This window comes from Brassica napus, chromosome C1 (genome assembly GCF_020379485.1).
Source record: "Brassica napus cultivar Da-Ae chromosome C1, Da-Ae, whole genome shotgun sequence".
In the NCBI taxonomy this organism is placed as follows: Eukaryota; Viridiplantae; Streptophyta; class Magnoliopsida; order Brassicales; family Brassicaceae; genus Brassica; species Brassica napus.
The window spans coordinates 6,090,724-6,108,750 of record NC_063444.1 but is presented as its reverse complement, the minus strand read 5'-3'; the positions used below and the strand labels follow the sequence as shown (position 1 = coordinate 6,108,750).

The 18,027-nt window shown below is 34.9% G+C and overlaps 2 protein-coding genes across 2 annotated transcripts; both read left to right on the top strand.

Moving 5' to 3' along the window:
• Nucleotides 1-12,541: 12,541 nt before the first annotated feature.
• On the top strand, nt 12,542-14,606 carry LOC125580630 (protein SPEAR3-like). Its single transcript, XM_048745418.1, has 5 exons — nt 12,542-13,029; nt 13,369-13,443; nt 13,904-13,977; nt 14,115-14,190; nt 14,326-14,606. The coding sequence occupies exons 1-5, from the start codon at nt 12,802-12,804 to the stop codon at nt 14,416-14,418; spliced, it is 546 nt and encodes a 181-aa protein (XP_048601375.1). The 5' UTR covers nt 12,542-12,801; the 3' UTR covers nt 14,419-14,606.
• A 1,668-nt stretch (nt 14,607-16,274) lies between these two features.
• On the top strand, nt 16,275-17,979 carry LOC106374301 (probable xyloglucan endotransglucosylase/hydrolase protein 26). The gene is made up of 4 exons (XM_013814361.3): nt 16,275-16,515; nt 16,608-16,708; nt 16,810-17,003; nt 17,425-17,979. Exons 1-4 carry the CDS (start codon nt 16,344-16,346, stop codon nt 17,834-17,836), a joined length of 879 nt encoding a protein of 292 aa, XP_013669815.1. The 5' UTR covers nt 16,275-16,343; the 3' UTR covers nt 17,837-17,979.
• Nucleotides 17,980-18,027: the final 48 nt, after the last annotated feature.

Sequence of the window (18,027 nt, the reverse complement as noted above, 5' to 3'; positions counted from 1 at the left end):
TATATATTAAAACATAAAAAAATATCTTATATTTGAGAACGAAGGAAGTATAATTTAGCATTTTATATTTTAACATTTTTACCTCGGCAAGTTAAATACGTAGGATTTGTATTGTATACATTTTTAACTGTCGACACTTGGGACTTTTTTTATTATGTTACATATATACCATATGATGCCTGATCTAGAGCAATAAGTCAACAAATTTTGAACTGTCCAATATATCTACATGATATGGTATTGGAACCTTCACTTCTGTGTTCTGTGTGTTCTTGCAAACAAAACCAAATATGATCGATGAATTACTAATCTGAATCAAATTTAATTTGGTAAAAATGCAACAACCAACCTCATCATTATTTAATCTATTTATTTTAAGCTATTGTTTACTTTCATTCAACAAATTACAAGTTCAGTGCACCAATTTTTAATAATGTATGAGCTCAACTTTAAAATTCAATAAAAAGGACAAGACATTGGTGGAGATCAACAGAACTCCAATCTCTAACGTAGAATTGTATGCACGTCCGCATTACATCGCAAAATCATAACTAAAATCAGGATACATAAAAATTTCCAAAATAAAACTACATCGCATGCACGGAAATCTTCATAATATTTTATTTGTGTATTTGATATAGTTGTTGAAATTTGAACATCCAGTTGGTTTTGTTACGTTATGCATGTGTTTTTATGTGACCAATCTCTTTGTTTAATGAATTAATTTGATCTCCATCGCTGAAGCCAAATTAATTGGATACACCTTATTAGATATATTTAGCTAATAAGTAACTGTGCATATATAGTAGAAACATCTAAGCAGTGGATAATAATTATTTGTTACAAACGATAATTATGTTTAGGCCCCTGCGTCCATAATTCATATGTGATGTTGTCCCCTGCTCGAGACATACTACGACAGAGAGTAAATATTTTAAACAGAAAACTCCGGAATTCTGCTTCAAATTTACTCTTTATCTTTTTAATCCTTGTTCATGCTTATTTATGGTTAGTCCCGACTATTCTAGCTTTTTTATCTTATTTCTTAACTGTTTGTTGCTCCTCTTTTGCTTGATTCGTTTTAGTTGTTTAATCTTTTGCTTGCTTAGCATGTTAGTACTAGTTAACTTTGAGACCTTGATTGCCTTGTTTATTGTCAGCTTTAGATGTAAAGGAAAAAAGCTTGCAACTACAAATCTTTTACCTTATCTTAATGAAATTTACCATCATCTTTATCCTGTATATAAGAAAAAACATCTCTAGAACTAAAACTCGATTACATTGATATTTACATCTCAAAAAACACCAAACCAAAATGAAAAATATGATTAAGATAAATATAAATAATAGGATTATTTTGCAACATGAAACTTTATGTTTGATTTGCTGTCAACGTAAGAAGAGGATCAACAAGATTTGATCCTGGTCCCTATTTTATAAAAAAAAAGTATTTCAGAAAATAATATGACACCATTTAAAAAAGATAGAAAGAAGGATATGGACAGTGTAATAATGTAGCAGGAAAATGTATGTGCAGGAAATCTACGGTAGATATTATTTCGTAGATTATAAACTAGTTATGGTGTATACATTCGTTCCACTATGCTATGTAAATTATTGTATTATGCTATCAGGATATATAATCTAGTGGGTTTTACTAGTGTTGTAATAGCTTCACACCATCAAAATTTAAATATGCATATATAGGATTTGATACTTGTATCTCTTGTGCATTAGGGCAGCTTCATAGGCGTCTGAGTTTTTGATTTTCTAGAAGCAAATTTGATCAAATTAAAGCGTAGTAAACTCGAGAGCTCTCTGTCCGCCGGTTGATCGAGGCCGAGGACGGTTTCTCTCGATAATTCGTTTTAGATAAAATATGATTACCACTCAAAACCTATTCGAATATACAAGTGGTGCTCGTAGATGTCAATAGTCTTCCGTGACTAACTAGACGACGAAGTCACTGATACTGAATGCATTAATCGTTACTACATAAGGCATGCGGAGTGGTGGATTACCATGTGGATGCAAGATATGCTGAGATGGAAAAGGATAAACTGAGGGTTTATGTCTTGACGTAGTCGTTGAACTAGTTGCTGAGGCAGTGTGTGTCAGAGAGTGAACCAGGAGGCATGCGAAGTGGTAGAGACCATGTGAACGCAAGATGCTGAGCTGGCGTGGGATAAACTTGAGGAGCAAGTTTATACAGTGGAGAAAATGCAAGAGATAAACTTGTGGAGCAAGTTTATGCCTTGAGTAATAAGTGCATTTTAAGAAAATGAAAGTGTACTTATTAATATGGAAGTTGTCCATATTCATGTTCCTTGGAGACTAGGGTTTCAGGAACGTGAAAATCACTATAAAAGAGCTATGGAGTTGTGTGTATTCCATAAGACACTGACTATTATTATAGAGGAAGGGTGAAAATCCCTTAGGAGTGTTCTTGGGTCGTTCTGAAGCAGTTGATGAAGTATTGACGACAGAGAGACAAGTTTGGGTAGATTAGAAATCTTTCAGCAGCAACTGTTAGGGTGTTAACAGGCTATGTAAAGCTGATAAGCAAGTCTTGTAATAAATTGTTTAGGCGATTTCTAATAAAGCAATAGTTGGTTGCTTGTATCTATTTTGTCTCTTGATTTATTTTCTGCATTACTCAATTGTGGTGTCATCTTTGCACTAACAAGTGGTATCAGAGTAGGTCACCTAAGTTATTGATGTGATCCTGAAGGTGAAGATGGACACGATTGTTCTATGCAGAAGACAATCATGTTGAAGGATGGCTGGTATGGTCAGTGGAAGGTGCGCATGAAGCTATTGGTTCGAGGAATCAATGATGATGCGTGGATAGCTGTGAAGACTGGGTGGGAGGAGCCTACCATATTGACAGCAGAGGGGAAGAATCCCAAGCCTAAAGAGCCAAGACAAGAAGTGGTTCGAGAGGTAGTTTGAGAAGTTGTTCAGCGGATGCGTCAGAGTCTGATGCAGTATGCGTGGAGGAGCAGACAGGTGTGTCTGTGATGGAAGGCTTGACATCTAAGCATCTTTATTTTAGTTTAGTATGCAATCAAGCAGGGGGAGAAGTGGTGACGTTCTGGTCCAAGGAGTGCATATCTCGTGGGGAAGAAGAGCATGGTGATGGACGCCCTGATGTAGATGGTGCTTATCTCATGGGAGAGAAAATATATCTATTGTAGAAGATGAAGATAGTGCAACTCTCGTGGGGGAGAATACCATATCGAGTGTGGAAGTTTCCAGGTGGGAAAAAGTGGTTGTTGAACCAGAAGGATATTGTGTTTGATCAGCACACAAAGCTAAAAATGGGAGATTGAAGATGCAAGTAGAGCTTGTAGATGTCAATAGTCTTCCGTGACTAACTAGACGACGAAGTCACTGATGCTGGATGCATTAGTCGTTGCTACATAAGGCATGCGGAGTGGTGGGTTACCATGTGGATGCAAGATATGCTGAGATGAAGAAGGATAAACTGATGGTTTATGTCTTGACGTAGTCGTTGAAGTAGTTGCTGAGGCAGTGTGTGTCAGAGAGTGAACCAGAAGGCATGCGGAGTGGTAGAGACCATGTGGACGCAAGATGCTGAGCTGGCGTGGGATAAACTTGAGGAGCAAGTTTATACAGTGGAAAAAAGACAAGTGATAAATTTGTGGATCAAGTTTATGCCTCGAGGAATAAGTGTATTTAAAAAAAAGAAAAGGGTACTTATTGATATGAAAGTTGTCCATATTCATGTTCTTTGGAAACTAGGGTTTCAGGAACGTGGAGATCACTATAAAAGAGCTATTGAGTTGTGTGTATTCCATAAGACACTGGCTATTATTATAGAGGAATGGTGAAAATCTCTTAGGAGTGTTCTTGGGTCGTACTGAAGCAGTTGCTGAAGTACTGACGATAAAAAGACAAGTTTGGGTAGATTAGGAATCTTTCAGTAGCAGCTGTTAGAGTGTTAACAAGCTGTGTAAATTAAGCTGATAAGTAAGTCTTGTAATAGATTGTTTATGCGATTTCTAATAAAACAATAATTGGTTGTTTGTATCTATTTTGTTTCTTGATTTATTTTCTGCATTACTCAATTGTGGTGTCATCTTTGCACTAACACTATTGATGTATTAAACATAGTATAACTCAAAAATTAAGTTTACTTATTGATTAAAATGAAAGTGGCGTCATTACTAAGAAAGAATATTAACTCGTCACCATCTGACCTACCAAGTGGCACACACCTGTTAGTTCATTGTCTTTAAAAAAATGTGACCCTTTGCTACTTAATTGTTATTTATCGAGTTACTAGGCTAGGAGAGATGTTCGGGGGATCACATGATTCACGACATACTTATATATTCCAATTTATAATTGGTATTCTTTTGGCAGATAATATAGTATGATAAATTGATAATTGTATTGTAGCTAATATAATTAATCGACGGCGATTGTTTTATATTTGTAGAGCATCCTTAGTCTAATAGTACTAGTGCCGAAAACTCGTCCTCGCGTATAAAGCAACCACAACCCGAACTAAAGAAAGTTCTTATAAGCTACTTATAAACAATGGTTAGTTAAGTATACATATTGTGACAAAGTCTTTAGAAAGTAAAATATAATTAAACTTATTGGAGTGAACTCTTAGACTATTTAGGAGGGGGAGTGTATTGAGCAAAAAGTTTCAAGTGATTTGTATTAAAATGACAAATCCACTGCTATTAAAACATAGATTTAAAAAACACTTTAAAATTCAATGTTATTGAGTTTGTCATTTCATAAAACACTCTGAAATCTACTGGTATTGAACAAAATTTAAGTTAGAGATTTTAGAGTATTTTAATTGTTTCTTGAGTGTTTGAAGAGAATTCTTTAGTTATAAAAATAAAAATTCAAATCTCACTGTTTTATATGAGATTCTAGAGTGTTTTAAAAAAAATCACACCAAATTCTTTAATTTTCATGCAATCATATACAAACTCATTAAAAATCAAATTATTTCGAATTTCAGATTCAATACACCCCTTTAGTAATATTTTTTGTTGGTTGATACTATTCCAACTGTCAGTTATTATTATCTCAAATGACTTAGGAGAACATACTTAAATTAGGAAAATTTAAAAATTTATCGATCTTTAGAGGTAAATGGATTGAAAAAATCATTTAATCTTGCTGAGGCTATTCTCAATGCAAGGAGGGCATCGATAAAGTATTTACTGAATCTGCAATATGAATATGACTTTTGATCAAACTATAATATGCAATTAATTATATCTAAGTCGTTTTACGTTATAATATATTGTTCGATTGCTTTCCTTTTTCAGCTTTTTAAGCAAGTCCCTTATGGAAGTGTTTATCTACATTGCATCTCATAAAAGTTAAACAAAAATCTCAAAGCTATTGTATAATCATCGCTATCCCAGCAATTTTTTTTCTTTTTATTTACAGCCAGCACACTTATTTATAATACAAGATTAATGATTATATATGCAACACCAGAATAATAATAAAACAACTATACTTTGAGAAAGTTATGATGCGGCATGAAAAAAGTAAACAAAATATTACACAAATGCTCAAGCCTTAAGCTATGGGTGTCTTAGTAAAAATCCGTTTCTGGTCCAGTTTCAGAATTTACAATATAATTATATTGCGAATTGAGTTTTGGATTGTACGTAGTACTGTAATCAGAAATAGTTAATCAGAAATAGTTTCTTACGCATAAAATGTTTTTAATTGGTGTATGTGTATAGATGTTTTGTTCGATTAAGATTTATATGAATATATCTAAAATGTACAATAGGATTTTTTTCTATCTATTTTAGATTTTAGATCTATTTGCCAGGTAATTGTTGGTTTTAATTGTACATCTCTAGTATAAACCGATAATTAAGATTTCAAAATTGTGATTTCATTCTCTAATCATTTAACATATCCATCAAAGCTTTACAATTTCTATTTTAATAAAGTAATATCGATATATATATATATCATGACGACAAGGTAAAAATACTATAGTAAAAATGAAATATTTTTACTTTAATTAAAAGAATTTTTAGCATTGTATAATTAATTTTAAAAGAAAATTAAGCCCAAGTTATAATATTTTTTGCTATTATATAATACTGATATTGTATATACAAACCTATTATTATGTGGTTTACTGGTTTTTATTAAAACCCCTCATTTACTAAAATACTGAAATAACCCGTTAGCTAGTGAATAGGGTACATGAAAATACTGAAATAACCTGTTAGCTAGTGAATAATATTGTAATAATTAAGATCCTATATATATATTGTTGTGAAATTAGAGAATATAATTTATGTTTATGTATTATTCATAAACATAAGTAGCCCTTTATATATAGGGAATTACACTGTCATAGAATAATGGAAAGACTAAACAAATGAAATACAAATATGGAAATAGTACAAATCATAATATAATAAAGAAAATGCAAGATGCCGATTATCTCTCTCTCTCTCCTCACGGTCGACTCTCTCTCTCTCTCTTTAGTATTGAGCCGGTTATGAACCGGACCGGTTATGTACATTCACAATATGATTTATAACACTCCCCCTTGGATGCCATAATCATACAGGGATTGTAATACACTTTAGATGTTGCCTCATCAAAACCTTACCAGGAAAACCCAGTGGGACAAAACCATGGTGAAGGAAAAAGAGTACAACACGTATTACTCCCCCTGTTCTGAACAACTCGCGGTTGGCCTCATGAACAACCAAGATCTCTGAATGGTTTGAAGATGTGGTCGCGATCGTTTGCTTCATGGAACGCCATGATATGGCCATTCCACCATGTGTGAAAACATAGTCTGTCTGTGATCGAGCATTGTGTGGATCCGAAAGATAACCTGCATCAGCAAAATGAACTAAACCTTCTTTGTTTTGGTTAGTATAAAATAAACCCAAGTCTTTCGTGCCTTGCAGGTAACGAAGAACATGTTTAATCCCGTTCCAGTGCCTTTGGGTTGGACAAGAGCTTAATCTAGACAATAGATTCACGACAAAACATATATATGGTCGTGTGACTAGCCAGATACATCAAAGCTCCTATGGCACTGAGATATGGCACTTCGGGACCAAGGACATCTTTATCGTCAATCTTAGGATGGAATTGATCAGTGTCCAGGCCGAGGGACCCCACGACCATGGGGCTAGATAATGGGTGAGACTCGGCCATGTTGAATCTCTTGAGTTCTTTTCAGTATATGCCATTTGATGCACAAGGATTCCATCTCTTATGTACTCAAGATGTAATCCCAAACAAAACTTTATTTTTTTTCAAGATCTTTCATCTCGAATTCTTTCTTAAGATATTCAACTGTTTGGGAAATCTCTCCAGAGGTTCCTAGGATATTTAAGTCATCAACATACACTGCTATAATCACAAAGCCCTGGCCGAATTTCTTTATAAAGATACAAGGGCTGATCGGATCATTCTTGTATCCTTCTCTCTCTAGGTACTCACTTAACATATTGTACCACATTCGGCCAGATTGTTTCAATCCATAAAGTGACTTATTCAACTTTATACAGTGTTGTTCTCGAGTACTCGATTTGTTTTTTAACTCTATACCCTCTAGTACTTTCATATAAATCTCATTATCCAGTGGCCCATATAAGTATGCAGTTACAACATCCATTAACCGCAAGTCTAATTTCTCTCTTATAGCCAGACTTATCAGGAATCTAAAAGTAGTAGCATCCACCACAGGGGAGTATGTCTCCTCATAATCGATTCCTGGTCTCTGTGAGAATCCTTGTGCAACAAGTCGTGCTTTATATCTCACCTACCTTGCCGTGTTCATTTCTTTTCCTCACAAAGACCCACTTATAGCCGACTGGTTTAACATCATATGGTGTCCAGACTATTGGTCCAAAGACATCTCTCTTCTTTAAAGAGTTTAACTCCACGTTTATAGCTTCTTTTCGTTTGATCCAATCTGATCGTTGAGTGCACTCATAAATAGACGTGGGTTCATGATCCTCATTCAAATCCATAAGTTCAAGTGCTACCTTGTATGCAAATATATCATCAATGTCGACGTTCTTTCTGTTCCATTGTATCCCAGACAAGACATAGTTTATTGAGATCTCATTATTATCAGGACCTTCAGTACCTTGAATCTTAGCGTCCCAAGAATCAGTATTAGATACATCAGGGCCGGCCGCATCTAAGCAATCATGATCGGCCGCGATCGCTATTAGGGTTTTGGGATCGGCCGCGGTTAAGTCCCGAGATTTAGGAACAGTTGCGGTCGTGTCTAGGGTTTCAACAACCTCGGTTTCATTCTCTGCACCTTTCTTAGTTTTCCGAGGGTTCTTATCTTTGGAACCTATTGGTCTACCACATTTCAAACGTTGTCTAGACTCTGTAGCAACTTGATTGTGTCCCTCTTGAACATCAATTCTGATTGGTGCATTAGCAGCTGGTATATATGACTTAGTCACTCTTTTTGGGTCAGCAAAGGAATCTGGCAATTGATTAGCTAGCTTTTGTAAATGTATAATCTTTTGGACTTCTAAATCACATTCCTGAGTCCGGGGATCTTGCCAAGATAATGATGTTTGATTCCATGTAAGCTTTTTTTTACCAGCTTATTGCTATCTCCCCCTAATGTTGGATGTTCGGATTCATCAAGGTGACAATCCGCATACCTGACCTTAAATAAATCACCCGTAGTTGGTTCAAGGTATTTTATAATCGTGGGGGAATCATATCCAACATATATCTCCATCCTCCTTTGAGGTCCCATCTTTGTTCTCTGTGGTGGAACAATTGGTACATAGACGGCACAGCCAAATGTCTTAAAATGGGATATGTCTGGCTCATGACCCGTAAGCAATTGTAATGGGGAATATTTATGTTCACTAGACGGTCTGATACGAATAAGTTCGGCCGCGTGCAAGACCGTGTGTCCCCAAGCTGTGGCCGGAAGCTTAGACCTCATAAGCAATGGTCTAGCTATTAGCTGAATTCGTTTTATGAATGATTCGGCCAAGCCGTTCTGTATATGTACATGTGCCACAGAGTGTTCCACACTTACCCCCATGGACATACAATAATCATTAAACGCTTGGGACGTGAACTCACCAGCATTGGTCTCTATCATTCCGACCTTAGCATAGTAAAAGGCCAGTAGAGAGCGCATGTATAGACTCTAGGACTTTCTTATAGCCTTGGCCGATCTCTATGATATGAAGGAACTCTTTGTTTCCTTCGCCCTTAGTCTCAATATGAAAGTCATTCATTCGAATGTCTTTAAAGCTCAATAGGCTTCTCTTAGAGCTGGGTGAATACAATGCATCAGATATCACTAGATGCGTACCCTTAGGCAACATGATGTTAGCCTAGCCGTAGCCCTCTATGAGACTGGCTATACCCGGAATGATACTTTGGAGACTTCATATAAAAACTTTCATTCATTAATAAAATAAGTTCAAAGTAATCAAAACATAGAAAACATAAAGCAAAGAACACGAAAATATAGATGTCGAATTCAACTTCATTCTTTTAAACAATCTGAAGTTTCATAATCCATAAGATCGTCTCGTTCATGATTGAAATCATCTTCACCATCTTGATAAGTCATATGAGCTTCAGGATTCTTCCCTTTCAAACTCTCTTGGTAGAGGTCAACGAGATGTTTGGAAGTCCTACATGTCTTAGCCCAATGATTATCCATACCACATCTATGGCACACGGATTTGGTCGAGTTTTGTGGCTTGAAAGATGTACCATGGCCTCGGCCATGTCCACGGCCTCCATAGGAGCCACGGCCATATGAGTTGCCTTGGCCTCGACCAAACGAGTTTCGGTCTCGACCACCACGTCCATGCCATTTTCCACGACCACGGTTGTGTTGGCTATCACTCTGGACATGGTTCGACTCTTTCTTAGCCTCTACGGTTGCATGTGCCTCAGGTAATGGGTTTGTTCCAGGAGGTCTCAATTCACTATTTCTCATCAACTGTTCATTGTTCTGCTCAGCGAGCAAGAGACAAAAGATCATATTAGCATAAGTTGTGAAGCCCTTCTCACGGTACTGCTGTTGTAACAACACATTGCTTGTGTGGAAGGTGGAAAATATTTTCTCAAGCATATCCTTATCCGTTATATCCTCACCACACAGTTTCAATTTTGAAACTATTTTAAACAGGGCCGAGTTATACTCGTCCACAGACTTGAAGTCCTGGATTCTGAGATTCCTCCAATCATACATAGCCTTTGGTAATAACACCGTTCTCTGGTGATCATATCTCGTTTTCAACTCTGTCCAAAGGTCTAGAGGATTCTAAATAGTCAAATACTAATCTTTGAGACTCTCAATAAGATGATGGCGTATAATTAATTTCGCACTGTATCTATCTCTCTCACTTGCATTATTGCCCTCGGTGATACATTCACCGAGTCCCTTGGATTTTAAGATGATCTTAGCATCATGTGCTCATTGCAAGTAATTATCTCCAGAGAGACTTAAGGCAGCAAAATCAAAGTTGTTGATTTTCGACATCTGAAATCATATGTTTCCTAATTTAGATTTAAAAGTGTTCAAGCGAATGGAATCAATATGCTCAAGGAATCCGGATTCTAGGTATGATGCAAATAGGTCATTCATATATGATGCATACATGTTCAATCTTAGCATTCAGATTCTATATGCAATCAGTTCGTACTATTATGCATGCATGATGCAAACAAGCCGCACGGCTACAATCTTAGCAAACGGTTTCAATGCAATCAATACAATGGTTATTCATTTTCAATCTTAGCAAATGGTTTTCTAAGAGTTCAATGTGTAATTGCAATCAAACATTCGAGCAATGCAACAATTAGGGTTCATTCGAGAATGTATGAAAACTATCAATACTAGCAGGATCATTATCAAGACAAGAATGCATAAATCATTTAACCTAGCAAGCGATTACTATTTCAATTCAAGCATTCAGTTTTAATCAATCAAACACGATAGTATTCGATTTTAATTTCAAGACATTAGGGTTTTGATCAAACAATCAATACGACTTCAATTTGAAAATCATTCAATCGGTTTTATCAATTCAAACAACCAAATTTAAGAATGAGATTATCAATCCTAGCAATCAATTTCTATGTGATCAAATTCAATACGGTTTTAATTAATCAAGGCTAGCATACTATATCCAAACATATAATCATTCAAATAATCAATTTTGATTCAAAGCATTAGATTAGGGTTTCGATTTTAATTCATTCAATCAATCAATTTGATTTCGAATTAGAGTTTATAAAATCGAATGTGTTTTAGTATTAGGGTTTTAAATAAAATTGATTTCATGCATTCATGCAATAAGCATGTATGCGGCTAGGATCATGGATATTAGGGTTTCGATTTTGATCTTAGATCATTGGGGTTTTGAGATTCAAAATCATTAAGGTTTCGATTTTAATTGATCAAACAATCAATCTCGATTAGGGTTTGGGGTATCGAACTTGTTATTATGAGCTTCGATTTACTCATTGGGGTTTTGATCTATTACCCTATGGTTTTGATTTCAACATTAGATCATACTATTAGGGTTTGTAGTTTTTATGGTTTCGATTCTTATCAAACAATCAAATTCGATTATGGGTTCTCTTTAAGGTTTTGAATTACCTTAACCTCAAGTACGGTTGAATGGACCACCAAAGAGATGAATCGCGAGCTGGAACTGATCGAAACGCGAGCTGATGTTGTCGCGAGCTGTCTGATTGCTGAGATCGGGAACGCGAGCTGTCCAACGTGCTGATCGGGTCGCGAGCTTTCCGCGAGCTGTCTGAGATCGTCTTATTTGCGAGCTGAGGTTGAACAAGCCGAGATCGTCTGAGCTAGGATCAGGAACGCCTTAAGCTGAAGCTGATCGGGAACAGATTGCAAACAAGGATTGAGATGTAAGGTTTTGCGATCGGGATTAGGATGGTTCGCCGGTAAGGATGTTCGCCGATTAGGGTTAGGGTTTTATGCGGTTTGTTTTAGCTTAGGAATTTAGATTCTATCGTGCTGATAACGTGTTGTGAAACTAGAGAATAGAATCTATGTTTATGTATTATTCATAAACATAAGGAGCCCTTTATATATAGGGAATTACACCGTCATAGAATAATGGAAAAATTAAAAAAAAAAATACAAATATGAAAAGAGTACAAATCATAATCTAATAAAAAAAGCAAGATATCGATTCTCTCTCTCTCTCTCTCCTCACGGTCGACTTTCTCTCTCTCTAGGATTGGGCCGGTTATGAACCGTGCCGGTTATGGACATCCACAATATGATTTATAACATATATATTATTTTTTAATGTTTGTAGTCTTTTGTGTTTGAAGTCATTCAGCAACGATTTAAATAGGAAAATATGATAAATCATGATTAAAATATCGCACAATCATTGTTATTTATTAAATGATATATTTTTGTCAGAATTAATTGTGAAATCAAATAAGGCATAAAATCTATGTAATGTATGTATGTGTGTATGGGACGTATCTAATGAAATCTGGACACAATCTGATCCAGCGATGCAATAGTTACTGATCTTTAAAACAAACCATAAAAGTTGTTTTTTCTATCTTAAAAGATAAAATAAAAATCTTATAAAGAAGAGATCACCATTGGACATCTCTTTGATTCCTCAGCTCAAAGCTAACCAAACCAACCCACAGGTACACACACACATATTGTTGGGTCTCTCTCTCTCTCTCTACCAATCTTGTCTCTCTCTAGGTATTGATTATAAGTTGCTTCGGTGTATAAATCAAGAAATGGGTAGTAGTTTCTTTGGGAGACCAAAAATGGGTGGATCTTCGTCTTCCTCACCAACATCTTCTCCGGCAAAGAGAGGGAAGAACAAGAATGGTTCTGACAAGCCTAAGCAGCCACAGAGAGGTCTCGGGGTGGCGCAGTTAGAGAAGATTAGATTACACAGCGAATTAAACTGCAACAGTTTCAATACTTATCCTTCTTATCATCCCTCAACTAATAATGATCAGGTAAAAACTCCACATATATATAGATTCATTAATCTAACTTTTAAAAAATATCAAAATTAACTTTGTTATTGACTATTGAGTCTATTAACCATGATAGCTAATTAATCGAAGAACGTATATCTGCTTTATCTGTTGTGTGTTTTACAGATTTTGAAGCAAAGGTTTAGAAAGAAACCATATTTGCATTTATAGCATCACATCATGATCATTTATCGCAAAAAGCTTATATATTTTAATTTTCAGTTACAAGAAAGTATTTTTGTATATTTAAATCGAGATGAATTATATAGTTTTAGATACATTTTTCATTCGTTTGTTTCATCTTATTGACTAATTCAGGAGGATGTGAGGATTCACGCAGAATATTCATCTATACCATCATCAACTCATTATGGCCTTCATCCAAACATAATGGTAAATATATATATATATATTACTTTCAGCGTTGCATGTATATATGTACGGTACTAAGTATAATATCATTAATTGATTTCACAAACTAATGTACACATCACATGGTGTTCCTAAATGCATATCTTTTAGATTATAAGAAATTTCAGTCAGATTCTTAATTGAATTCGAAATCATTTTCTTTTCAAACATCTGATCTTCTAATACGCAAAATCTTTAATTGTGATTATCATGTTTTTAAAAAACAGTTACAAAAAAAAGAAGAAGATTATCATGTTTTCTAACTATCAAAATAAAAGGAATTTTAACAAGTTTCATACCGAATTCTAATTATTTTTATGAACTGTAGTCATGAACTGAAAACAAATAAATAAAATCTATTTAACTAAATTCGAGGTAAATAATAATATGTAACAATGTTTTATTAAAGCACTTTTTCATTATTCTATTTGCGATCTTGTAGATGAATGCAAGTAATGATCAATACGAGAGAACACCCATAAGATACAGAGATGCTCAGCCTCACATAGCAACAAGGTGTGTACACATTGTTATAACTAGCTCATAAATACATGTATAATATTTAATTATATGTCATGGTGTTTTTACACACATATACATAATAGATGTATGTGATATATAAATAAAGGCTAATGGTTTTTACATGTGTACAGTTGGAACCCCAACTACGGCATCCTGGAGAGCCAACATTTTGTTGAACCTAACATAACCAGACACTTTTTACATGAGGTTAGTACGTACTATATATATATTGTGTCAAGATATTTAATGCAACTTAATTTGATATGATCATCTGCGTTCATCGTCTTAAAATTAGGGCTTAATAATATATGGATCTCTGAATGATTTTCCGTAATGATATAGGACCAGAGAAATAAATTGGGATCGGGTATCCAGATGAACTTCGAAACAAGTGACGCAACTGAGCCAGATTTAGAGTTGAGATTGTCACTTTGAGTAATGTATGAACTTATGTTATTTTCAATGAGGCCATGGATTTGTTATACACTCAAAGCAACTTAGAAAGAAATAATATGTAACTTAGGTCATCATTTGATTTTGATACCATGATGTTATGTTTTCTAAAGAGTATGTTTGTAAATCAACATAAGTTTGAAATACAAATCAAAGCAGTTATAAAGTCATCTCCGTATATTGCTAAGCCATGCAAATGCAGTAGATGGAATTATTAATAAGAAGACAGAAGATCATGAGCAAGGTACGAGTGATTAATCTGCAGGATGGAAACGGCTAAGTAAATCGTATTTATATGTTCGTATAATACAAGAATAAAAAGTTAAAAACTGTATACCTGTTTTTTTCTTGTGTAATTAGCACATTCTTCAAATTACAAATTACGTAAGGGAAGAAGATGGTGAGCTTGTCATCAAAAACAAAAGAGGATGGTGAGCACACTTACATACCGTAATTATGTAAACAAAATCCAGACAAAAGTATGTTCGGATCAATTTAAATGTTAGTCATACTTTTATATGATTAGATGTTGTAAGAAGAGCCAACAAATGGTACAACGTCATAAAAATGGTGTTGAATGCTTTCTTTTCTGATTATTATTTAAATTAATTGTTATGTAATTGGTTGGCTTCTTCGGTTTATTGTGGTAAAATAAAAATAGAAGCGTAAAATTATTTGGAATGATAGGGACTGGTGGCACTGAACAATAATGACAAGAAATGAAAATGAAACTAAAAGTTTTGAATATACAATCATGATCATTTCTGAACAAGACTAGCAAAAACGCGATCAACATTCTCTTTTACTCATTATCAAACTTTTTCTCGTACAATATTTGTCTATTTACCATTGATCGAGATTTATTGTGAATATAATATAAACGAATATTCCAATACTAATCAACCCCACCGAAAGTTATTCTTGATTGATCACTAGCTAGATTTGATTATTTTTAATCACAAAAACTTAAAACACGTTATAGTTATGTCTTAAATATTTAGTCCTTTATGAATGTGAATAATCAGAATGAAGAATCGTTGCCTACAATATTAAAGCTTACCGTGGCCGAAATAATATTGCTTTTGAAAAGAGAAGACACCTTATTTTAGTGTCCAATCTCTGCTATGTTCAAAAAGAACAAGATTGTAAGATGGCCAACTCAATGGACCCAGCCTGCTTAGGCCAGTCTGATCAGCTGGAACGATCGACAATGCTTAGCCTGTCCAGAAGGGCCATATACGGGTCCGATACTCGAAAGAAGTAAACATAACCAACGACATAAACAACACAATTATCTAAAGTGCAATGTTAGCGGTACCAAAACTGATCAAACCTGGTTATTAAAATAATAGTAGTTACAGAACAAAAAATCATATTTTACCTAATTCTGATTAGGAATAAAAATATACATGATATGCCTACAAAATTATTTTTGTAAAACTCTGATTAGGAATAAAAATAATATGGAGATTGGAATAAGAGAAGTGAGAAGCTGGTGACAAGGTCATCGACCCCATTAGTGTAGTCTTACGCACGTTTATTCCTCGGCTTCTGTCACAACCGCGTGGGACACTGTCCATGTTATTCTTTTTTTTGTTATCAATTTTAAATTTATCAAAATCCACATAGTGGTCATTACAAAATTTAAGAAAAAACTAGTTCAATGTACCCTTTTAGCATAGTCATTTCCTTATATACATGAAAATGTTTTTTAATTGTCATGTTGTTCAATTAATGTATACATACTTCATTCTCTGCACGTCGAAACTAATATTCTTTTTGGACAAACATCAGAAATTCGAATTTTTAGAAGTTATATATAAATAAAGCCTTCCTCACAGCCAAATGGTGATCAAATAGAATACCAATTTATAACGTGTTTCATACAACACTCAAAATTCGTAAGAATGGCCGGTCTCCGAGTGCAAACGCTGATCTTCGTTCTGGTGACCGCGTTAGCGATTCTAGATCGTACCTTCGTGGAGGCAAACTTCGACAAGAATTTTATTGTTACATGGGGTAAACATCATATTGGAACGACCAACGGCAACCTTCGACTTGTCCTCGACAAATCTGCAGGTATATTGTAATATAATATCATCAACGTATATTATGTGAGAGTCTGATATATAAATGCGTGAAAACTAATTTTCTTTTTGTTTATTTTCAAGGATCTGCTATTCGCTCAAAGGTGGCTCACTTGTTCGGAACTGTAGAAATGCTTATCAAACTTGTGCCAGGGAACTCTGCTGGAACCGTTGCAGCTTATTACGTAAACTTTCGCCTTAAAATCGATATCACGAAATTATTCGTGAAAAGTTGGTTAATATTTTTTTTTAATGAGAGTAATGATGAATACTTTTTTTTTATTAGATGTCGTCCACGGGAACTGCACACGACGAGATAGACTTTGAGTTCCTAGGGAATTCCACTGGCGAGCCGTACACGATCCACACCAACATATTTGCTAAAGGGAAAGGAGATCGCGAGCAACAATTCAAACCATGGTTTAACCCGACCAATGGTTTCCACAATTATACCATTCATTGGAACCCATCTGAAGTTGTGTAAGTAATAGGACTTGGGGTCGTGTCTTAAGTTTTAAAGCACTCCAGATGAAGCTAAGAACTTTTTTTTATCAGTAAAATACTTCATAAAAAGCATAACTAAGATTAGAAAAGTAAAGAGCAGATATTTTCTTACTTGATGCATGTAAACATTTAAGTACCCACTTCTTTAAAAAAAAAAAAAAAAGTACCCACTTCTTGATAATTTTGTTTTATAGTCTTACATAGATACCTAAATGTAAATGAACTTATGTATTATAGTTCTATACAACATATACATGTCAGACATCATAGGTACAGTGTACTACTACCACAAATTAAAACTTTATAGGAGGTCATGAAGACCGGAGATTCATCACGTATGAATTGTATGATCGTTGTTTATATTTAATTTACGTTATGTAACATATGTTATATATAGGTGGTTCGTGGATGGAACTCCAATCAGAGTTTTTAGGAACTACGAGAAAGAAGGAATAGCATACCCAAACAAGCAAGGTATGAAAGTGTTTGCGAGTCTATGGAGCGCAGACGATTGGGCAACACAAGGAGGTCGAGTGAAGACAAACTGGACACAAGCACCATTTGTCGCCGAGGGTCGTAGGTACAAGGCAAGAGCTTGCTTGTGGCAAGGACCGGTTAGCATCAAGCAATGCGCAGACCCAACCATTAAGTCTAATTGGTGGACTTCACCGTCATTTAACCAGCTAACTCGAACGCAGCTAGACAGGATGCAAAAGATACGATCTGGCTTCATGATCTATGATTACTGCAAGGACACTAACAGGTTTAAAGGTGTCATGCCTCCGGAATGCTCCAAGAGACAATTCTAATCAAAGTTTTTTTTTTCTAATATATTTTCCCCTTTTCTGAATTTCAATCGTAATATGTTTCTTTGTGTGGAATTCGTCTTGTGTGTTGATTCATTTATAATTTTCCATTTATATAATAAACAAGGATAAGTTTGCTCTTTTCACTTAAAACTCCAATATAAAGATGAAAACCCCTAATTAGAGTCAAAATC